General features: G+C 43.2%; 1 protein-coding gene across 1 annotated transcript in view; it reads left to right on the top strand.

The window, feature by feature from the left end:
• The window catches only part of SCN10A (sodium voltage-gated channel alpha subunit 10), a 95,810-nt gene that overhangs the window by 19,876 nt on the left and 51,753 nt on the right, over positions 1 to 24,181 (top strand). The window contains exons 4-12 of the mRNA XM_032861166.1: positions 8,119 to 8,247; positions 8,800 to 8,891; positions 10,991 to 11,212; positions 11,609 to 11,672; positions 15,569 to 15,710; positions 15,851 to 16,048; positions 16,764 to 16,934; positions 20,094 to 20,387; positions 22,682 to 22,793. Of these exons, the coding sequence (XP_032717057.1) occupies positions 8,119 to 8,247; positions 8,800 to 8,891; positions 10,991 to 11,212; positions 11,609 to 11,672; positions 15,569 to 15,710; positions 15,851 to 16,048; positions 16,764 to 16,934; positions 20,094 to 20,387; positions 22,682 to 22,793 (1,424 nt within the window). The remainder of the gene's footprint in view (positions 1 to 8,118; positions 8,248 to 8,799; positions 8,892 to 10,990; positions 11,213 to 11,608; positions 11,673 to 15,568; positions 15,711 to 15,850; positions 16,049 to 16,763; positions 16,935 to 20,093; positions 20,388 to 22,681; positions 22,794 to 24,181) is intronic.

Below are 24,181 nucleotides of genomic sequence, written 5' to 3' on the forward strand. Positions count from 1 at the left end.
ACCTGCCATAACCCCCTGCCCTACCTCTCAATTTCCTCATATTAGAGAGATCATATGATAATTGTCTTTCTCTGATTGACTTATTTCGCACAGCACAATACCCTCTAGTTCCATCCATGTTGGTGCAATTGGCAAGATTTCATTTCTCTTGATGGTTGCATAGTATTTCATCGTATATATATACCACATCTTCTTTATCCATTCATCTGTTGATGAGCATCTAGATTCTATCCGTAGTTTGCCTATTGTGGACATTGCTGCTATAAACATTTGGGAGCACATGCCCCTTCTGATCACTACATTTGTATCTTTGGGGTAAATACCCAGTAGTGCAAATGCTGGGTCATAGGGTAGCTCTATTTTCAACTTTTTGAGGAACCTCGGTACCGTTTTCCAGAGTTGCTGCACTAGCTTGCATTCCCACCAACAGTATAGGAGGGTTCCCCTTTCTCCACATCCTTGCCAACATCTGTCATTTCCTGACTTGTTAAATTTAGCCATTCTGACTGGTGTGAGGTGGTATCTCATTGTGGTTTTGATTTGTATTTCTCTGGTGGTGAGTGCTGTTGAGCACTTTTTCATGTGTCTATTGGCCATTTGGATGTCTTCTTTGCAGAAATGTCTGTTCATGACTTCTGTCCATTTCTTTTTTTTTTTAAGATTATTTATTTATTTGACAGACAGAGATCACAAGTAGGCAGAGAGGCAGGCAGAGAGAGAGAGGAGGAAACAGGCTCCCTGCTGAGCAGAGAGCCCGATGTGGGGCTCGATCCCAGGACCCTGAGATCATGACCTGAGCCGAAGGCAGAGGCTTTAACCCACTGAGCCACCCAGGCGCCCCACTTTTGTCCATTTCTTAATTGGATTATTTGTTCTTTGGGTGTTGAGTTTGATAAGTTCTTTATAGATTTAGCCCTTTATCTGATAACGTCATTTGCAAACAATCTTCTCCCATTCTGACAGTTAGTTGTCTTTTGGTTTTGTTGACTGTTTCCCTTGCTGTGCAAAGGCTTTTGATCTTGAAGTCCCAGTAGTTCATTTTTGTCCTTGCTTCCCTTGCCTTTGGTGATGTTTCTGGGAAGGTGCTACAGCTGAGGTAGAAGAGGTTGCTGCCTGTGTTCTCCTCAAGGATTTTGATGGATTCCTTTCTCACATTGAGGTCTTTCATCCATTTTGAGTCTATTTTTCTGTGTGGTGTAAGGAAATGGTCCAGTTTCATTCTTCTGCATATGGCTATCCAATTTTCCCAACACAATTTGTTGAAGAGACAGTCTTTTTTCCATTAGATATTCTTTCCTGTTTTGTCACAGATTAGTTGACCATAGAGTTGAGGGTCTATTTCTGGGCTCTCTATTCTGTTCCATTGATCTATGTGTCTGTTTTTGTGCCGGTACCATACCATCTTGATGACTACAGCTTTATAATAGAGCTTGAGGTCTGGAATTGTGATGCCACCAACTTTGGATTTCTTTTTCAACATTTCTCTGGCTATTCAGGGTCTTTTCTGGTTCCATATAAATTTTAGGATTATTTGTTCCATTTCTTTGAAAAAAATTGATGGTATTTTGATAGGGATTGCATTAAATGTGTAAATTGCTTTAGATAGCATAGACATTTTCATAATATTTGTTCTTCCAATCCATAAGCATGGAACGTTTTTCCATTTCTTTGTGTCTTCCTCAATTTCTTTCATAAGTACTTTATAGTTTTCTGAGTACAGATTCTTAGCCTCTTTGGTTAGGTTTATTCATAGGTATCTTATGGTTTGGGGTGCAATTGTAAATGGGATCAACTCCTTAATTTCTCTTTCTTCTGTATTGCTGTTGGTGTATAGAAATGCAACTGATTTCTGTGGATTGATTTTATATTCTGACACTTCACTGAATTTCTGTATGAGTTCTATCAGTTTTGGAGTGGAGTCTTTTGGGTTTTCCACATAAAGTATCATATCATCTGCAAAGAGTGAAAATTTTGCCACTTCTTTGTTGATGCAGATGCCCTGTATTTCTTTTTGTCGTCTGATTGTTTAGGCTAGGACTTCTAGTTCTGTGTTGAATAGCAGTGGAGATAGTGGACCTCCCTGCTATGTTCCTGATCTTAGGGGAAAAGTTATCAGTTTTTCCTCATTGAAAATGATATTCGCTGTGTGTTTTTCATAGATGGCTTTGATGATATTGAGGCATATATCCTCTATGCTTATACTGTGGAGAGTTTTGATCAAGAAAGAATGCTATATTTTGTCAAATGCTTTTTCAGCATCTGTTGAGAGTATCATATGGTTCTTGTTCTTTCTTTCATTAATGTATTGTATCACATTGATTGATTTGCCAATGTTGGACCTACCTTGCAGCCCAGGAATAAATCCCACTTGTTTGTGGTGAATAATCTTTTTAATGTACTGTTGGATCTTATTGGCTAGTATTTTGGTGAGAATTTTTGCATCTGTGTTCATCAAGGATATTGGTCTGTAATTCTCCATTTTGATGGGGGTCTTTGTCTGGTTTTAGGATCAAGGTAATGCTGGCCTCATAAAAGGAGTTTGGATGTTTTCTTTCCATTTCTATATTTTTGGAACAATTTTAGGAGAATAGGTATTAATTATTCTTTAAATGTTTGGTAGAATTCCCCTGGGAAGCTCTCTGGCCCTGGGCTCTTGGGAGATTTTTGATGATTGCTTCAATCTCCTTACTGGTTATGGGTCAGTTCAGGTTTTCTATTTCTTCCTGGTTCAGTTTTGGTAGGTTATATGTGGGTAGGAATGCATGCATTTCTTCCAGATTGTCAAATTTGCTGGTATATAGCTGCTCATAATATGTTCTTATAATTGTTTGTATTTCTTTGGTGTTGGTTTTGATCTCTCTTCTTTCATTCGTGATTTTATTAATTTGGGGCCTTTCTCTTTTCTTTTTAATAAGTCTGGCCAGGGGTTTATCAATCTTATTAATTATTTCAAAGAACCAGCTCCTAGTTTCGTTGATCTATTCTACTGTTCCTTTGGTTTCTATTTCATTGATTTCTGCTCTGATCTTTATGATTTCTCTTCTCCACCTGGGTTTAGGCTTTCTTTGCTGTTCTTTCACCAATTCCTTTAGGTATAGGGTTAGGTTGTATACATGAGACCTTTCTTGTTTCTTGAGAAAGTCTTATATTGCTATACTTTCCTCTCAGGACTGCCTTTGGTGTGTCCCAAAGATTTTGAATGGTTGTTTTCATTTTCATTTGTTTCCATGATTTTTTTCAATTCTTCTTTAATTTCCTGGTTGACCCATTTATTTTTTAGTAGGGTGCTCTTTAGCCTCCATGTACTTGAGTTCCCAACTTTCCTCTTGTGATTGAGTTCTAGCTTCAGAGCATTGTGGTCTGAAAATATTCAGGAATGATCCCAATCTTTTGGTACTAGTTGAAACCTGACTTGTGACCCAGGATGTGATCTATTCTGGAGAATGTTCCATGTGCACTAGAGAAGAATGTGTATTTTGTTGCTTTGGGATGGAGTGTTCTGAATATATCTGTGATGTCCATCTGGTCCAGTGTGTTATTTAAAGCCTTTATTTCCTTTTTGATCCTTTGCTTGGATGATCTGTCCATTTCAGTAAGGGGGTTGTTAAAGTCCCCTACTATTATTGTATTATTTTTGATATGTTTCTTTGATTTTGTTATTAATTGTTTTATATAATTGGCTGCTCCCATATTAGGAGCATAGATATTTAAAATTGTTAGGTCTTTTGGGACAGACCCTTTAAGTATAATATAGTGTCCTTCCTCATCTCTTATTATAGTCTTTGATTTAAAATCTAATTGATCTGATATAAGGATTGCCACCCCATCTTTCTTTTGATGTCCCTTAGCATGATAAATTGTTTTCCACCCCCTCACTTTAAATCTGGAGGTGTCTTTGGGTCTAAAATGCATTTCTTATAGACAGCATATGGATCGGTCTTGTTTTTTTATCCATTCTGATAACCCGTGTCTTTTGATTGGGGCATTTAGCCCATTTGCATTCAGGGTAACTAATGAAAAATAGGAATTTAGTGCCATTGTATTGCCTGTAAGGTGACTGTTACTGCATATTGTCTCTATTCCTTTCTGGTCTAGGTTACTTTGAAGCTCTCTCTTTGCTTAGAGGACCCCTTTCAATATTTTCTGGAGGGCTGGTTTTGTATTTGCAAATTCTTTTAGCTTTTGTTTGTCCTGGAAACTTTTTATCTCTCCTATTTTCAAGGACAACCTAGCTGGATATAATATTCTTGGCTGCATATTATTCTCATTTAGTGCTCTGAATATATCATGCCTGTCCTTTCTGGCCTGCCAGGTCTCTGTGGATAAGTCTGCTGCCAGTCTAATATTTCTACCATTGTATGTTAAGGCCTCTTGTCCAGAGCTGCTTTCAGGATTTTCTCTTTGTCACTGAGACTTATAAGTTTTACTATTAGATGATGGGGTGTGGACCTATATTTGTTTATTTTGAGGGTGGTTCTCTGCCTCCTGGATTTTGATGTTGTTCCCTTCACCAAATTAGAGAAATTCTCTACTATAATTTGCTCAAATATACCTTCTGCCCCTCTCTCTCTTCTTCTGGGGTCCCAATTATTCTAATATTGTTTCATCTTATGGTATCACTTATCTCTCAAATTCTCCCCCTCATGGCCTAGTAGTTGTTTGTCTCTCTTTTGCTCAGCCTCTTTATTCTCCATCATTTGGTCTTCTGTATCATTAATTCTCTCTTCTACTTCATTTATCCTAGCAACAAGAGTCTCCATTTTTTATTGCACCTCATTTATAGCTTTTTTAAATTTCAACTGGACTAGATTTTAGTTCTTTTATTTCTCCGGAAAGAGACTCTCTAATATCTTCCATGTTTTTTTGAGCCCAGCCAGAACCTTGATAATCAGCATTCTGAACTCTAGTTTTGACATATTACTAATGTCGGTATTGATTAGATCCCTAGCTGTCGATGTTGCCTTTTGTTCTTTTTTTTGTGGTGAGTTTTTCCGCCTTATCATTTTATCTAGATATGAATAGATGAATGAGAGAACAAAATACTAAAAGGATAGCAAAGACCCCAGAAAAATATACACTAACCAAATCAGAAGAGACCCAAAACTGGAGGGAGAAGAAAGGAGGAAAAAAAAGCATATATATATATATGTATATATATATATATATATGTGTGTGTGTGTGTGTGTGTGTGTGTGTGTGTGTGTTTGTGTGTATGTAGATAAATACACACACATACATATGACTGGTGAATAGAACAGAGACACACACTTGATTTTGAGTGTATTTTATACTGTTAGAAGAAACTACCTCCCAAAATTTTAAAGAAAGAAAAACATATATACAAAAATAAGGGTAAACATGATGAAGGGATGGAATACACTATAAAGATGAAAATTAAAAAGGATTCTAAAAAAGGAATTGATAAGAAGTTAACTGAAAAAAAAAGAAGAAAGAACGTAATCAGGCTGGAGACTAGAACAAAGCCTTTCTTCTGGGGGAGGGGCCTGTTGTAGTGATTCTCAAATGTCTTTACCTGAGGCAGAATTGCACCACTCTTGCCAGGGGCCCAGCTAAGTAATCCGTTTGGGTTCACTCTCTGGGGCTTTTGTTCCCTGAACGCTTTCCACACCTCTTCAAGGGACGGGAATGAAGATGGTGGCCTCCCAATCTCCAGCTCTGTAGAAGCGGAGAGCTCGGACCCCACTCCTCAGTGCGCCCTCAAAGAGAAGCAGTCAGTCACTCCCGTCTCCCTGGTCTCCAGCCACACTCTGAGCTCACTCAGCCTGTGACTGAGCATTTCTATCTCTGGTGCACAGCCCCGTTTGGAGTCTTCAAACCCAGCTGATTCCTGCAGTGCACTCCTGCACTGCTCCTCCCAGAAGAGGAAGGAAGTTGGGTCTCTCCAGGTCTGCCACTTGTGGGGTCCTTGCTCAAAGAACAATGGTCTGAGTGTGCCTTGGATCATGGTTTAAGGTAACTCTGATCTGAGAGCCCATTGCTTGGCTCCATCTCTGTAGTCGGCTTTCCCACTCTGATACCTGGGAGCTCTGCCACCCTCAGACACCCCTGGTGTTTTTGTGTCCCCGTGGGCCCTGAGACTACACTGTCCCTGCAAGGGCTCTACACCCCCTCCCCACACTTAGCTTCTGGAATGACATCCCTCAGTGGAACAGACTTCTAAAGGTTCTGATTTTGTGCTCTGCTGCTTTCCTCACTTGCTGGGAGCAGGGCCCACCCCTGGCTGTCTATCTTTCTGTCACTTTGGATTCACTTCTCCACACATCCTATCTTCTGGAAGGTGGTCGATTTTCTCTTCCTAGAATTGCTGCTCTTCTTCTTTTCTATCTCCTGTTGATTTTGTAGGTATTCAGAATGGTTTAATAACTATCTAGTTGAACTCCTGGGATCTGATGATATTTCAATCTCCTACTCCTCTGCCATCTTGCTCCTCCTCCTCTTGCTTTTCTTTCTTTCCTCTTTGGTCGCTTTAGTCTTTGATGTTAGAAGCATCCTTCAAATTCTTGATGCTTGTTCCTTAGTGGTTCACATTAAAAATATCATCTTCTTGGGCTATTAACCTGACTTCCAGGCTTCTAGAAACTAACTGAAAGGCAGAAAAGAGTAGGTGGGTGGGAGGGTTGCCTGATTTTCAGTGTATGAAGTGTCCTTTATCCTGTTTCAGCATGCAACTCTCTCTCCCTCTTGTTCAACTCTTGAAAGAATGAACATCCAATCTCTTTCTGGAACAGAGGAAGCAATTCTTCACTAAAGGGGTTCCTCACTGAATAGCTGTTTCTTATAAAGACTTTCAAGCTGTATCCAGCTCCACCTGACCACCTCTCCCCAAACCCTACTTTCAGAGGTATTTAGTGTCTCTAAGCCCTAAGCAGACCTGCAGTGTGGGTTGGCTCACTTCTGGGAACTCCCCACTTCCCAGCTCAGGTTTTAGCTTTCTTGAGATTGCTCTGTCAGTTACTACCCATCCATCTGCTTCCTAGTTTCCAAAATGCTGTTGTTGTGTTCTCCATTATCTTCCTCCTACTGGGTTTATGCTTTAAAAAAAAAAAAAGGAAAGAAAAAAGAAAAATCCTTCTACTAACATTTAAGAAGAATTTCAGAAAGGATAGAGGTATATACATATGTTCAATCTGTCATATGTAATCATGTCTTTCCATTTTTAATAGCAGTGTTTATGTTTATGATTTTACAATTTAAAAAATTGACTGTACCCAAAATTTTGTGTGTATCTGAATCTCTTTGGTTCTGGAAGGGTAATTCTCTCTGGCTAGTAGCATTAGCATCGGCTGGGAATGTGTTAGAAATACACATTCTTAGGCCTTATGCTTGATTTACTAAATAAGAGACCCTGGAGGTAGAACCCAGAAATCTATGTTTGAACAAGCCCTCCAGGTGTTCAGATGCTTGCTAGAGTTTGAAAATGTCTGCCGTCAGTGACTGTGTGATTCTGAACATTTGAGAAACACTACCTTACTCTCAGCCTCAGCTCTAGATCCATCTCTTCACCTACAAACCCACAAAGTGCCCAGCAAACTCAAATGACTATTTGATATGACTTCCCCAGGCAAGACCTAACCTCCAGAGAAAATGTTTATGTTAGGTGCTTTTCTTCCATGACACCTAGTTGTTTCCTGCCTTAAATGGCTCTTTGACTGGGATTCCTGGCCCAAAAACACTTGCAGACCAAAGATTGTGGGAGAAGAAAAGACAGTTGGAAGTAGAGGAAATTTGGAGAGGAGGGACATAGAAGGGCCTCTACCTCTTCTACATGTCAGCCGACAACAGGTTGGGAGAGGAGCCTTGAGCTTCCCTCTGGACACCTCAACAAAGAGGAGCATCCTTGTTCTGAACCTTCTGGTGGTTCCGCACCTCCCATTGCCCTCTGCTCACCTTTCAAGCCAAAGATGCTGCCAACCTTCTCAGCTGCACACATCAGTCCCCATTTGTGTGACTTCTCTGAGTGCCCCAGTCTTGCCTCCTTACCTTACTTCTTCCTTTTCCCCACCTTGCTGATGATTTTTGCACATTTCCCTATGGAGCCATCCTAGTAGCTCCCTTCTGAGCTCTCTCTATGGCACTCCTTTCCACCTTCTCTCCCAGATATGTCTTCACTGTAATTTACACCTTTGAAGCCTTGATAAAGATACTGGCAAGAGGATTTTTTCTAAATGAGTTTGCTTACCTGCGAGATCCTTGGAACTGGCTGGATTTTAGCGTCATTACCCTGGCGTGAGTATTTCTCTGTGCTGATGTGTTTGTCTGCATGGGCTTCTGGGTAGCTCACACTCTGGGGATGTTTCCTTGTCTCTATCCAGCTTCCTCATATGAAACTGCATGGCCTGGGGTTTCCCTGCTTCTAAGTGTTATGCCGACGGTTTCTTTAGGATTAGTCCCATACCTTCAGGTAGAAGTCAGAGACTTCAACTATGAGCTAATAACTGGCCTGTCAAAGTGAGCAGACAAGGCTCAGCCTTGTACCTACCTGACTTGAAGGACTTTGCCTGAGGAACCAGTATATGAGGTTGGCCAAGCCCACATGCTTGAATACCCACCCACACAGAGCCCTCAGGATCATAATACACCTTCTCAAAGGAGCCATTTTAAAGGCTATTGCAATAGTTAATTTAGTGTGTCAGTCTATATGTGGAAATGCCATTAGATTTTTGTGTCCACTCTGGGTCCTTCTTAGACTCTTGTTACCCAAAATTGTCCTTATTTTTGCTACATACATTCCCAGGACCGTCTCTTTGCAGAGATACTGACCAACTTCTGGTCCTACAGATACATTGGTGAAGCAACAGATCTCCGAGGAATCTCAGGCCTACGGACATTCAGAGTTCTTAGAGCCTTAAAGACAGTTTCTGTGATCCCAGGTGAGTTGCTTTTTACCACTACCTGTATTCATAGAGCATATGCTGGTTTACACAGTCTAATGTCCTACTTTGATTTTTGCAAGAGTCCTATAAAGCTCCAGGGCATGGACTGTTGTCCCCATTTAAAAGACCAAGAAACTGAGGACCAGAGAGTAGAAAACACAATACCAAGTCCCCACCACTAATGAGGCAAAGTGTGACATGGAGACCTAGTATCCCAATTCCTAGGCCAATGCTCTGTGCATAATACCTCATAACATCGCCATCAATAAATGACCAAAAGGTCATGTCCTCATTTTATGTTCTTGTTGTGGGGTTCAGGCAAGCTTCCAATTGGAGCTTCTCCTTTATACACTAAACTAAATGTATAAATTTGGAAATAGGGAGGAAGGGAGTAGGTAGTCCTAGGATCTAGGGAGTGTCTTTGCCATTTCCATGTATCTGAAAGCTTGAGCCTCAGTCCTGTCTTTGGACCCAGAGAGGAGAAAAGATTTGGGCATTCTTGATTACAGAGAATTTAGAAACAAAAGTGTTTCATTAGAGTTTATCTTATTGGGCCTTCAAGACTTCTGTTGTCACCAGTATCTCAGGGATACACCTTACCCCACAATGGGATGGTGGAAAGAATGGTGAGGCCAGAGACCAGGCAAACCATTGTGACTTCCACCTTGTGGCCTGATGGATTATCTCCCTTCCCTCACCCCTGAGAATCCATTCTCTCATCTGGAAAACAGAAACACTCAAGCCATGGAGGAAGTCCTTTCAACCATTCTATGTCTGGCTCTGCAGGGAAAGGTTAGAAAGTCTTTGCCAACTTCCACTATATAAGCTTCCTCATGAAGAGAGTCATAGCAAGAAGGTAGTAAATGCTGCCATTTGATATCTCTTACCTAGTCTTAACCAGGAAGACCCTGAGTCTTGTTTATAAGACCTGTCCAGTCTAGACTCCCTCTCCAATCTCATCTCTCTCCTCTACCTGTCTTGCATCATGTTCTAGAATCTACCTGTGATTCTACAAATAATTCCTGCCTTTTCTCATCTCCCAGCATTTGGCCAGGCTGCTTCTCTATCAAGAGAGTCCTTCCTCTCTTCATTCAACTCATACTCATTCTTCAGGGTTCTGCTAAGGTTTGACCTTCTCAAGGAGACTCCCTGCTCTCTCCCAACTTCCCCACACTTCACCCCATCCCATCCCCACCCTAGGCTTCATTTAGGAGTTGCTCCTATATACACCTACCTGCTCAATAATGCAATAGCATTTCCTCTCAGTTGTTAACCCCACCACATGCCCTTGCCTTAGCCCCCTGCTCAGTTCCCAGCCCAGGGACCAACACAGCTAGTACTCAATAGGTTATTTGTTAACCAAAATGACAAGACAAGGATGGGTTCCACATTGCTTCCCTGTTTGGAGCTCTTTCTGCTTATCTGTGAATCTGCTCTCTGAAAGAAGCTAATATCATTCTCCACAGCCACAAATCCTCTCTCCTTAAACAAGCAGAGACTGCCAGTTGTGCTTGTCCCAGTGTCTCTCATGGTCTCATTCTATTGCTGTGTTTGTCTCTCTGTGTCTTTGTGTTTCTGTCTTTCTTTCTCTGTCTCATTCTATCTCCTTTGCATCTCTCTCTCTCTCTCTGTCTCTCAACACACACACTGAAGTCCATGTGTTTCCATCCTCAGGCTGCCTCCCAGGACTGAAGTGAGTATAGAAAAACAGATGTCAAATTACTAGAATCAAGTTAGTAGCCTTATATCTAGCAAAGTGCCTGAAACATAACAGGTACTCAATAATTATATTTTAAATTGAATTGCTACTATCAGAAGTTTATTAGGTTTACAATGATAAAAAAAAAAAAAACGCATCACCTATGTCTCAGGTGTCTCATCCTTACAATGGAACAATAATCTCTGCCTCCATCTCAGGGTTTTTACAAGGTTCAAATGGGGAACTGCACTTGGAACTGCCCTAAAGTTTGTAAAGCCCCTCACACCTATATGTAGTGAAAGGATAGGGCAGTTAAGATAGAGGACGTCAGGCATATGTGTGTGCTCTGTGGCTGGTACCTCATACACATGGGAGTGTTGCTGTCATCTTCCCACAGGACTGAAGGTCATTGTGGGAGCTCTGATCCACTCAGTGAGGAAACTGGCAGATGTGACCATCCTCACTGTCTTCTGCTTGAGTGTCTTTGCCTTGGTGGGTCTACAGCTCTTCAAGGGCAACCTCAAGAACAAATGTGTCAAGAATTGTGCAGCTCTCAACGAAACGGGCAACTATTCCTTTTACAGAAAACAAGAGTGGAATTACTGCCATAGTGACACAGGTCTGGTTGGCCAGGGATGTAAAGCCTCCACATACCTATATGGAAATATATTTTCATTCCTCTTCCCTGCGAAAATGCTTCTCCTGATCTATGTTTTATTTTGGGTCCCCATTTTCTGTTGTCCAATGTCCCTTTTACAAGGAAATGAGCTATAAATCTAGGGGCAAGTCATCCTGCTGGGGGAGGCTCAGAGTTAAAGTCACTGCTTGGCTTTTCTCTTCCCAGATGGGACTTCACCCTTCCAAAAGTCCCAGCATGCCTACTGAGAGCACATAGCTAAGAGAACACGCCTTGCTCAGGCAGAAGACTGAGAAGGTGGTGCCTCCACTGCATAAAGCTTGAGCTAGAGGGTTCAGAGCTATATTCATGGCTTTCATTTCTTTCTTTCTCCTGCAGATTTCTACTATTATAAGCCAGGCACTTCAGATCCCTTACTGTGTGGCAATGGATCTGATGCAGGGTGAGTGCCCAACCCATGACGATGCACCAATGCCCAGCCGTCCTTTCTCTTTGCCATTATCATTTTCTGGGTAGCGACTGGTTTGCAGACCCCAAGGATGATGTAGAAATGAATTAGTCATAGCTTTAGCCATCCCCAGGCTCATGGGGAAGGAGTGTAGGAGTTAGTTTTTGTTATGTAACCAACAGTCCCAGGATTTTGTGGCTTAGAACACTAGCCGTTTATTTAGCTCAGGATTCTGCACATTAGCATATTGAACTGAGATCAGCCTGGTGTTCTGGTATTGCCTGAGCTTATTCATACATCTGCAAACAATGGACAGATTAGCAAGGGGCCAGCTAATCTAGGACAGTCTCAGCTGGGGCAGCTTTTCTGTTCCATGTGGTATCATCTCCCAGCAGGCTAGCCTGGTCTTGTTCTCAAGGGCAGAGAGAGGGTTCCAAGAGAAAGAGTGAAAGTGTGTAAGATCTCTTGAGACCGAGGTTCAGAACTGGCACAATGTCACTTCTACTGCATTCTATTGACAAAAGCCAAGTCACAGACCAGTGCAAATCTAAGGAACTTGGAGATAAACTCTACCTCTTGACTGGAGGAGCTATGGCAATTTTATGGCAAATGGGTATTATGGATACAGGTAGAACAGTTGTGGCCATTTTGGCAATCTACCCCAGGAAGGAACTAATATATATTAAATATGTTCCATGTCAAATGTTCTACATTTGATCACCACAACTCCGTCACATGGGCTTTTTTATCCACACACGACATAGGAAGAAACACGTGCATCCGTCTTTGCCATTTCAAATTCTTACAGAGGCTTGATACATAACAAATGAGAGGATTAGGCTGGGTGGCAACTGGGTGATGGCAGTTTGTACCCCCATTTAAAAGGGCCAGTCCACTGCTCAGCCCAGCTTTTGGTTGCCACATGGAAATGTGAGTCCACTGCTTCCAGCTCTTCTAACTTTTAAAAAAAGAAAGACAAGAATTTAGATTTTTATGTGAAATCTCCCAACTACAAACATTGGCTACCAATTCTAAAAAATGTCTACATATTGTGGGCCAAACAAAACGTTTCTGCAAGCCAAATTCAGCCTGCAAGCTGCCAGTTTGTGAGCTCGGATGCATATACATAAAGATGCTTCCCTGTAAAGAAGAAGTGCTCTGCTAGAGGCTCCATGGGCTGAGAAGACACAGTGAGGTGATGGTGGGAGACAGGGCAGGAGGTCAGGGAAGGTTCCTGGAGGTGGTGGTTGAGGTGAGCATTGAAGGACAGGCAGGATGTCGCCAGTTTTGTTGAATAAGAGATGGTTTGGACAGGGGCCATCCCAGGGGGCAGAATAGAATGTGAGACAAAGCAAAGGGGTAGCTGTCCCCTCAAGCTTGCCTGCTGCTTTGACCACTGGAGCAGGCATGAACAGAAAGTTCAGGCAACAGATCAGCAAGGCTCATCTTTCCAATCTCCATGTTTGGGGATCTGGAACCCCAAGCCCATATGACCTCATTCCCTGAATGGCTAACAACCTCAGATTACCCAAGTGGAGCTAGGTGGGACCTGTATGGAGCTTTGCCTTAATCAGCTCATTAGCCAGACAATCTCAAATAGAGCTGAGAATTTGATCAACATGGGCTCCTTTTCCTCTTTCTTCACAAATGCACTTGGCATTTGGTTCTTTGGTTCAGAGATAGGACTGTTCTGATGTCAGTTTGTCTTTGACTTAAATCTAAACCAAAAGCCCACTCAATGTCTTTTTTCCTATCTGGATAATGGCATTTCTCATGGCAATGGCTCCAGAGTAGCTTAAGGACTATCTGTGGTAAAGCTATGGTGTCCACCCATGGCCCCATAACCCACAACCCAGCTGTAAAAGAGGTCAGACATCCTGCTGGGCAGGTCTTGGCCAGGAAATAAAGAAGTGGGTAGGGCTGGGATGGCAAGGGAGGCCAACTCAGGATGATGGGCAGAGTAAGTCCTGAAGGGCATACTGTGAAGATGAAAACTGGGTCCTGTGCTGGGCCACAGAGAATCCAGAGACCTGAGACCCTCAATGACCAGTGGCACTATAGTAGGAAAGTCCAGGGTCTCAAGGTAGAAAACAAGTACTAGGAAACATGTAATGATTTTCAGCATTCTTTCACATGTACTCTTCCAGTCCATTCTTTTGGTCACTTCAGGTTAAAAACAGCAGAAATTTTAATTTACAATTTACATATAATATTTACTATGCTGAAGGCACCATGCAAGAAGTGTTGTAGTGTGATCTCATTTAATTCTTAGAGCAATTCATTATTGATGTGTAGCAACTGTAGTGGGATTTAATGGAAGACATGGAAATTAGGCTACCCTTGGAGTTAACTAGAAAACCTATGGGTTAACTAGCTCCTTTGGCAAGCAAATCAAAAGATTGTCTGTCTTGGGGCGCCTGGGTGGCTCAGTGGGTTAAGCTGCTGCCTTCGGCTCAGGTCATGATCTCGGGGTCCTGGGATCGAGTCCCGCATCGGGCTCTCTGCTCAGCAGGGAGCCTGCTTCCTCCTCTCTCTCTGCCTGCCTCTCTGTCTACTTGTGATCTCTCTCTGTCAAATAAATAAATAAAATCTTTAAAAAAAAAAAAAAAAAAAAAAAAGATTGTCTGTCTTTAAGTGTGGGTCTAGAGAGGCTAGGAACTCACAAATCTCCAATCAAGATTGAAGATAGAATTAGGATTAATTATAGTCAAGTTGCTGGCACCCTAATCAATTGTATGGGTCCCAGAATTGTGTGTTTCCATGGATGTCTGGAATAAGGACAGCCCCAGAGATTGGTGTTAGTGGAGGTGTGCTAGAGTAGTAGAATCCTAGACTACAAATAAGATATTACTGTTTTCTCAGCAAAGCCATCCCACTGAGGTAAGTGAGAACACCTCACATGCTTTTAGCTTAGAGATACTTCTTGACATCAACTTATTCCCTTATTATGAGAAAGTGAAGAGTCAGTCCTGCACTGCCCACCCCAATGCTCACCATGTGGTCATCTTCAATTTGGCCTTCCATCATAAGTCAGTCTTCACAGGCTATTTGACATTTATATTTCTCCTTTTGAATAAATACATTGACATCTGTATGGTTTTAGCAACTGACCTCTTTTCCCTGAACCTCAGCTTCCACATCTGTAAGAAAGGATGGGTCAAATGATTAATTTATAGCATTTATAAAGCACTTAGGAAGAGAGAGGCACACGTAAGTGCCCAGTAAGTGGAAAGTGTTGTTTTTATTGTTATATATAATTGGTGAGTGAAATTGACTAATGTGAGTCCTCCTTTGATGGACAGGTTGGCAGATGTCGCCAAAAGCCTCGGGTTTTCAGTCTGCATTATTGATACTGACTCTCCTTCCCCTTGTGTGAACCTGCAAAGAGTTTGCCACCTTATGGAATCTTGTCTGGACAGTCAGCTGTCAGGCCACCCCCTCTGCATGAAACTCTGAAGTGAGAGTATTATCATCCCCATTTAAATGGGCAAGAGAGGGGCGCCTGGGTGGCTCAGTCGGTTAAGTGTCTGCCTTCTGCTTGGGTCAGGATCCCAGAGCCCTGTATTGAGGCCCTTGTAAGGCTCCCCACTCAATGGGGAGTCTGTTTCTCCCTCTAACCCTCCTCCCTCTCCTTCTCTCTCTCTCTCTCTCTCTCTCTCTCTTTCTCAAATAAATAAATAAATAAATTATAAAAATAAAATAAAAAATAAATGGGCAAGAAGAACTGAACCTTAAAGGAATGAAGATCATCCAGCTAACAAGAGGGAGGCCAGGTCTTAAACTCTAATCTTTGACTTCAAACCCTATGGTCTTCCTATAGCCCTGGGCTGCCTTGCCCCCAAGGAGCAGAGAGACTATGCAATTGATGACCTTCTCTATTCTTGCTGCAGCCACTGCCCTCAAGGTTATCTCTGTCTTAAGACAGCTGACAACCCAGATTTTAACTACACCAGCTTTGATTCCTTTGCTTGGGCTTTCCTGTCACTCTTCCGCCTGATGACACAGGATTCCTGGGAACGCCTCTACCAGCAGGTATTGATCTGCATGTCTCCCTACAGACTGGTTTGGAAGCTAGGGAGTCAGATGCATGCCTACCTTTTCCCTAGAGGAAGCTGGCAACATCAGGGGCCCTCAAACTCTGGATACAGATGTCCTTTCTCTTGAATCTGCAGACCCTGAGGGCTTCTGGGAAAATGTATATGGTCTTTTTCGTGCTTGTCATCTTCTTGGGGTCTTTCTACCTGGTCAACTTGATCTTGGCTGTGGTCACCATGGCATATGAGGAGCAGAACCAGGCAACCATTGATGAAATTGAAGCCAAGGAGAAGAAGTTCCAAGAGGCCCTTGAGATGGTCCGGAAGGAGCAGGAGGTCTGTGAGGGGTGGATGCTTTGTGAAGTCCATTACAAGCTGCACATTCTTGGACAAAGTTCTGGATGAGCCAATTAGATTAAGTCTGTCATTCCAGGGAACTGTAAGAAGATTCACTGTACCTTAAGGACCATTTTAGGTCAGGTGTTCTTTAAAAAAGAACCTAATGAAGATCTTGTGCCAGTGATTTATTGAGGGGTGCTCTCAGGAAAATGAAAGAGAAGGAAGTAGGATGGGACAGGAGAAGAATTAAACAAGAAGGTGGCCTCAGCTAGAGATGACCTTCACCCTGATCCCATGGGGAGCTCTGTGGTATGCTTGTATCACAAAGTTAACTGTGCCTCGAGGCAAGAGGGCTGGCCTTCTACACCCCCCTACCGGCCCCAGCCAAATGTACAGTCAAAGGAAATACTCACAGAATAGTGTAGCTGTGATCCATTAGCAGCTAACACTCAAGCAGCTGAAGATGAGTATACTGACCTGGAAAATGGATTTGGGCAGGGCATCAGTAGGGCATACTAAGGAGTGTGAATGAAAGGGATCACCCAGAGGTGGCTCTTCCTGCCATGCCTCAATCCCACTACCACCCAGGTTCTAATCCTGACCTCCTTTGTTTTAGATACCGTCACCTCTGTGACACTGCATGGGTAAGGGACACATTCATGCTAAGCTCAATCACATGTTATTGGCTGCAGCTGCTGTTCTTTCTCTTCAGGTGCTGGCAGCACTGGGGATTGACACAGCATCTCTCCAGTCCCACAATGGATCACCTTTAGCTTCCAAAACTGCCAGTGAGAGAAAGCACAGAATGAAACCAAAGGTGTCAGAGGGCTCTACAGATGACAACAAATCACCCCAATCTGATCCTTACAACCAACGCAGAATGGTAAAGTGCTCAAGTTCTATAAGAATAAGCCACCTTTGCAGCTGCCATGAACAATGATTGGAGTAGGAAGACATTTGTAGCAGGGAGACAGCTAGAGGCACAAAGATTAGGAGGATGTTATAGTAATCCAGAAAACACACCACCCCGCCCCCAATCAAATGGTGGCCTAAACTAGGACAGGGGCATTGTGGACATGAAAAGGGAGTGAATTGCGACTTTTATTGGGGTAGGGGACAATAAGACTGGAACTTCAGAATGTGGAAAAAGGAGATAGGAGTCCAAAATGACTCCCAGTTTCCAGAATTGTGTAGTTAGATGGGTGATGATTCTAAGGCAGGAACACTGGAGGAAGAACCTAAGTTTGTAGGGAAAAGTGGTGAGCCCATATTGGACATGCTGACCTTGAGTTGTCCAAGGACCTGTGGACATCGAGGGTTAGCTTCCTTATAACTTTCTGATCTGTAATTCTGTCCGAGGTGCTGAAATCATTTATAAGCTTCTTTGTGACCTTGGAAAGGATTCCAGACCCATCTCTGTGATGCAGTCCAGCCTAAGAATAACTTCAGTACCTCACTTCAGACCCTGTAACAATTCCGTTCACCACCCAAACCTTCTACATCCCACTCCAAGGTTCCCTATACCCACCAAGTTTCCTCCCACCACCCCACTCTCCCTTGAAAGTCCTGTGTACCCCAAATATGCCCTTTCCAGAGACCTAAGAGATGATAACCCCTTTGTGGAAGAGCAGCTCCCACATTAACAGTATGAGAAAGGGGATAAACACGGCTATTTTTCAGGCCTCTTGAACTTCACTTCCCTCTCAGTCTCTCTTCCTGTGTTCATCTGAAGGATGTTCTACTTCTTATAACACAGTCTCTCCAGTCCCCAGACTTATGGTGTGCCTATATGTACATAGACATGCTCACATGCACACTGGTCTCAGAGACATACACACCTCAGCGTTGATCAGTTCTGGGCCCTTCCCTTCCTTGCTCTGCCTCTTTTGAGCAGCAGCTGGCATGCACAAAGTACAGATCAGAAGATGTTTGAAAGGGGATTTGACCAGGATGAATCACAGCTTCCATGGAAATGTCAGTGATACTGTGCATGGGGCTTTAATTCCCCTCATTCGTCAGCCCCACGTAGATTAGCACCTGGATGTCCAGTAATTGTTTGGTGTGTATGTGCTCATCTCTCCAAATTGATTTACCTTCAGATGGACAAAAGAGGAACTCATCTTGGTAATGCAATAATACTAAGTGCAGTGGTGTAAAGAGATGACTAAAACGTGGTCCATTTCCCAAGGATGTCTACTTGGTGGAGGAGACAAATAGAAAAACAGCTTATGTGCTACATACTATATTAGGGAAACACACATGGTGTTTTGGGGATATTAGAGGCACCCTCTCTTATGGAGGTGGAGGTGTATTAGGAAAGGCTTCATGGAGGAGCAGATATTTGAAATGAATTGCAAATAGTAAGTACAGGTTCCTCCAGTAATTGAAGACTGCAGAGGAGGGGAAGATGAGTATTTTTCAGGCCTAAAAGAGAACATGTATGTGCAAAGGCAGGGAAGCACTATTTGGATACTTCTTTACTGTTCACTAATGGATTGGAATTCGCTCAAGATGGCTTCCCCTTCCTCTTTTCCCAGGTGTGCTCTTGTAGTAAAGCGACTATAAGCAGTTTTTACATAAAGCCATTTTCTAACTAGCAGCTGTGAGTGAGAGGTTGAGGGTAGCAACGAGGAGAGACACAGCGAGGGTTTCAGAGAAACCACAGGACTCCAGCTGGTCTGCTTGGGTGATGCATTTTAAGGCAATTCTAGCTCTTAGATTCAGAGGTCATTGCCCACCATTTGTCAAATAAGTCAATTCTGAAATATTAACTGGTGGCCAGGGAAGCACTACATGTCCAATATGGGACCAAAATCTTCTTAGTTTCTTCATTGGTTTGCTTAGTGTCCAACCTCAAGTAACTCAGTCATCCCATTTTTAATAAAGATTTGCCAGATCTGCTCCTTTACTTCAAAAGTGGGAAGGATTTGTGGATTTTTTTTTATGAGTTCCATAATCCTTGGACATATATTCTAGGTAAAGAGTGCCCTGTTTAAATTACTGAGATTACAGTGATAGTTGCTGAACAGAACTGGGCTCCAAATAATCCAGAAAGGAAACTTCAGTTCTGTGGTACAGGGGAGTAAGTAAGGAGGACTCTAATGGACAAGATGTCCCAACTTCAGTAGTTTTATTACCAGAAGGAATTAAGGATAGGGGAAACATGCAGCAGTATGATCAGAGTTTACTGGGAAGTCAGTGTGTAGATCTTCAGAAATACTTCAGACGGTCTAGGACAGAACTGATAACTTGTTATGGTTAAGTTCCGACAGGGTCAAGGGTACTACCCAACCCAGGCTCCAGGGGCTCTGGGCCTGTGAATTAGCTCCTTTCCTTGGGCAACTCTAAGTCTCACAGTTCCCTCAGTGGTAGATTTTGATGGAAAATGTTTATTGATTTGGAGGAATAGCATTATTCTTCCAGGAAATTAGGCTGTAACTCTCCCTTCAATCTCCCCATTGTAGACTATTCAAAGTTTGCCTCAAGGGATCCTTGAAACTCATTACATTACAAAGCTCTTGTCTCCTTTGCAACACAAACTCTCAGGTTTATACATGCTGGATCTAATGAATTGCAGAACCTAATTTTCAGACAATAAAGTGCACTTGTTCATTCAACAACCATTTACCAGGTTTGCATAATAGTATCCTCAGGTCTCAACTTTACATGTGAAACAAGGAATTTAAGACAGCTTTGTCCAGCCCCATGGCAAATGCTGGTAAAGACTAATCCCTTTGGGTGACAAGGTTGTCTTCTGACATTCTTGGCTGTCATGACCTATTTGCTGGTCTTAAGCACCCTATAATCTCTCATCTCTCCTGGCCTTTTCCCAGGCTATGTCAAAAATATTCTTCTCCCTCATTCTCTTCCCATGTTTACCTTGATTATGCCTTAGATCTGTGTCTTTAGTTTTCTTCTGGAAGTTCATGAGAATAAGAGCAGGGGAATGGGAGTGGGTGGAGGAAGTGTTGGGCTCCAGATTTGCCAGCAAGCTGAGCTTCCAGCCTGCCTTTATTTCTTGCTCCTTTGGGGCAATACCCAGTCTTTCCTAGGCCTCACCTCTGGGAGACGCCGGGCTAGCCATGGGAGTGTGTTCCATTTCCGTGCCCCTTGCCCGGATACCTCATTCCCTGATGGGGTCACAGAAGATGGAGTTTTTCCTGGAGACCGTGAAAGTCATCGGGGCTCCCTGCTGCTGGGTGGGGGTGTTGGCCAGCAAGGCCCCCTCCTTAGGAGTCCACTGCCTCAACCCTCTAACCCTGGGCCCGGACATGGAGAAGACGGACACTCCACACTGTCCACTGGTGAGCTTGCCCCAGGGGGCATCGAAGTCTCGGTAAGTTTGTCAATGCTCCAGACTCTTGGGCTGCCCTCCAGGTAGAGGCCAAGAAACCCTGAGTGTCACCCATGGAAAGGTCCCTTAGGCAACACTCTGTCCAACATTTCCCAGCTACCCTCATTTTACAGGCAGGGCAGGTAAGAGCCAGAGAGAGGGGTTGGGTTTACCTGAGGTCAAACAGATTCTCTGGTTTACTCAGCTGCACATAAATACAAATTACTTCCGAATTGATCCCCCCTTTTTTTTCATTGTTCCTCTGCCCCCACTCACTATCACTGCTTTAGAGACATGAATATGAGAAAAATGGAAAGTTCTCTTTCTGCTTGTATTACTATGCTGGGCTTAGCACATGGGATCCAGTGAAATTCTGGGAGGTGCCCTGCACAGATATTAGCAAAAGCAAAGTATCCCTTGCTTTACTCAGAGAAGCAATAACTTGCCAAAATGTACAAATTAGGCAACAGCGACTAACTGGCAAGCACTCTTAATAGAATAATGGCAGAGTACAATAGCAAACCAGGGACTCCTTATTAAATTGAGAGCTGTGATTTAATTTGAAATCTCCCTTTAGTTTCAGTAATGATGCTTCTAGTGTTTTTCATTTGCCCTCTCTGTCTAGCCAGGGACACAGAGAAGTCTGCAAACAGACTTGTAAACTGACCATGTATGGCTCTGCAACTTGGATAAGTCCTACCGGGTTACCTTAGCTCCATCTCTGACTGGATGCCATGTGATCCCAGCTAGAAACAGATGAACCATTTCAATGGGCAAGTGGGGAGAGTTTATTGAAGCATTTACAGAGGTGTGTGCTGGGCTCAGAACTAAGGAGGGACAGGGAAACACCTAGAGATGAGCAATAAGGGGGAGCTGTTACATGCTCAGGCTGAAGACGTAAGAGGAAGGACCAGCAAGAGCTGGGTGGCCCAGCAGAACTTGTGAACCAGGGGGAAGATCACAGCCACTACCCAGCCACAGCTCAGCAAGGAAGAAGCCAGGTGACAGCCTACTCCTCTCTCCTTCCAGACTCTGATCTTCTGTGTGTGCCTCCCATTGGACAAGCCTGACCAGAACGGGAGGGCCAGGGTGATGCTGCTTGTACAGAAAGCACCTCATTAAAGAATTTCTCCCTAGATTACTAACTCTCTGAGATATTCTAGCTTTTGATTCATTTTAATTAAATTGCTTGGCTAATGCAAGATTAACTCTTTAGGCTCTTCTGTGTCACATGGATGTGGGTTTCAATGACAGGTGTGTCACTTACCAGCTGAGACACCTATAACAAGTCCCTTAAAGTCTTCAATCCCCCATGTCTCCCATTTAAAAAGTTTCTAAGTAGCTGAAGGGTTAAATAGAATCATAAAGTGCCTGCATTGGTACACAGGTGTCTGACAAATAACAATAGTTTTAGCATCTCTTGTTGAGCTCTCATCATTGAAAACTTTCTGAACGTTCTTTATATGTATTAAGGCACTTTCTACTGTATACCTATGAGCTTCATCTATGGGAGGTGCTCAATAAATGCTTGTCAGATTTGGATTCGGAATGGGTGTGCAGCGCTGAATCAGCTGCTGTGGGCACAGGATTCCCCATATCCAGGGTAGTGTGTGACTAAACTCAGGGGCACAGAACCCAGATGGAACTTCCAGTGAAGACCCGAAGAGGAAAGGCTCAAAGGATTGTGTCAGACAAGGAACACTGGAGAATCAAGACACACAATTGTTCCCTTAGAAAGAAAAGGACTATGTGGAGTTTGGAACTGGGTTGTATGCTGGGAGAGTAATGAGCCTATTAGAAAGGAGGTCAAGAAAGCCTATCCTGAGAGGAATGCTTTGTGAACCCCATATGCACAGCAGAGACTAAGTCTTAGAATGACTGCCTGGTCCACCACTCCGGCAGCTCTCACTTACCTTGGGTAGATACCTCAGAGACACTTGAGACAACCCTATCGCCCACTCTGGTGCCCAAGGACCTGTCCTCAGGCAGGAGTTTGCAGAGCCTCAGGTGAGCCCATGTTATAGTGTTAGTTAAAAACCTAGACTCTGCTTGCACCTAGCTTCAGGTGAGCCCACATTATAGTGTTAGCTACAAACCTAGACTCTGATCTTCATGCCTAAGCTCTTATCCCAAGTTCGAGAAGCAGCCCCATTTCCCAAAGCATAACTGTAGAGGATCATAGCTTCACCAGGCAACTTGTGACCACAAAAGACTGGCCAGTAAGAGGCTGAGTGACCTGTCTTTGCCACTGATGACTTCAGGTTGGGGGAGTATCCTGACTGTTTGTGTCCCAGCAGGCATTCGATGCAGGACAGAAGAAGACTTTCTTATCAGCAGAATACTTGGATGAACCTTTCAGAGCCAAAAGGGCAATGAGTGTTGTCAGCATCATGACCTCTGTCCTCGAGGGTAAGTATCACTCATTGGAACATCCACCCATGGTGCTACAGTGAGTCTGCATTTGAGCAGCAGAGGAGATGTTCCAAACCTGTGTCAAAGATGTCACGCATCTGTGTCCTGGGATCCTAAATACTCTTCCTTTTTATGCCCTTCATCCCATCATCCTTTATCAATGTGTGTTTTTTTAAAAATATGGACAATTTTTTCAAAAGCAATAGAATCTAATGAGTTTTTAATGCCCTAGTTTCAACTCTTGTTCAAATTTACATCTGCTTCATTTGCATTCACAAAACTAAATTTGAGAAAGTGATCTGGCAGGCACCAGAGAATTTCAAGCTACCTCAGGTATGCAAGAAAATTTACAGTCCTTAATTTTTAAATACAGCAAAATTATCCTGTCATTTTTCATGGTTGTAACTTTTATGGTTATAACTTAATTTTTATCTCAATCCCCCATTATGCTAAGCATTGGAAGATGACTTAAGTAAATTAATCAGTCAATTTAACTAAATTCTTGTTAATTCAGGGCTCCATCAATCAGATGGGAATCCACTTAGCCTCCTCAGGGTTGTATTCCAATTGCTTACACCAAAACAGAAGCTGGAGGAAAAGTGGCACTTGTTCACGACCACCTGACGCTCAAGTTCCCAAAAAGCATGACTGCATCCTCCTGACCCTGAGTATAAGGCCTGTCTTCTTATCCACCCTTTATTTTGCCTCAGGGTATGGAAAATATGGCTTTCGTCCTGTCCAGTTACTTGCCTCCCCTAGACAAATTTAACATGTACTGGACTGAAGGAGGGAGAGGAAGCTTGGATGCTGGTGTGTTTCTGAGAAAGGGCTCTCTGTGTGCTCCCCTTCCAGTCCTGGACTGAGTCCTAACTGTGAGGAAGGGCATGACAAAACAAAAAAAGACACAAAAGTTTGAGGGATTTGAAAACAGAACCAATCTATACCTTACTTTCTAGGTGAAGCGAGGAGTGGCAAGTCTTAGGAAAAGACCCACATACCCAGCATGGCATAGAAACTGTACAGTAGAACAGGCAGATAACCCACTTGGGTAGAGAGGGCCTGAGGCAGCTCCCAGAGAGTGCCCTGTGGCCTGCAGGGCAGGTGAGTAGCTGGGGGGCTGGAGAAAGAGGTGAGAGAGAGGCAAAGAAGGAACGGCCATCTTGGTGACTCTCCCACCAGAGACCACATGGGAACTACAGTGACTTGTAAAATACACCTGGCAATGACCAAGGACCTGCTCAGCAGTTCCACTGCTGGTGAACCCTGGGCCCTCCAGAACTCAGACACAACTTCAGATAGTGAAGTAGTAGCAGATAATGAATTAACTAAAACAAGATTCCCAGGTTGGGGACTTGCAGTATATACTAATTCAATTATGGAGGGGG

This window comes from Lontra canadensis, unplaced genomic scaffold, assembly GCF_010015895.1.
Source record: "Lontra canadensis isolate GAN:19392208 unplaced genomic scaffold, GSC_riverotter_1.0 scaffold20, whole genome shotgun sequence".
Classification (NCBI taxonomy): domain Eukaryota; kingdom Metazoa; phylum Chordata; class Mammalia; order Carnivora; family Mustelidae; genus Lontra; species Lontra canadensis.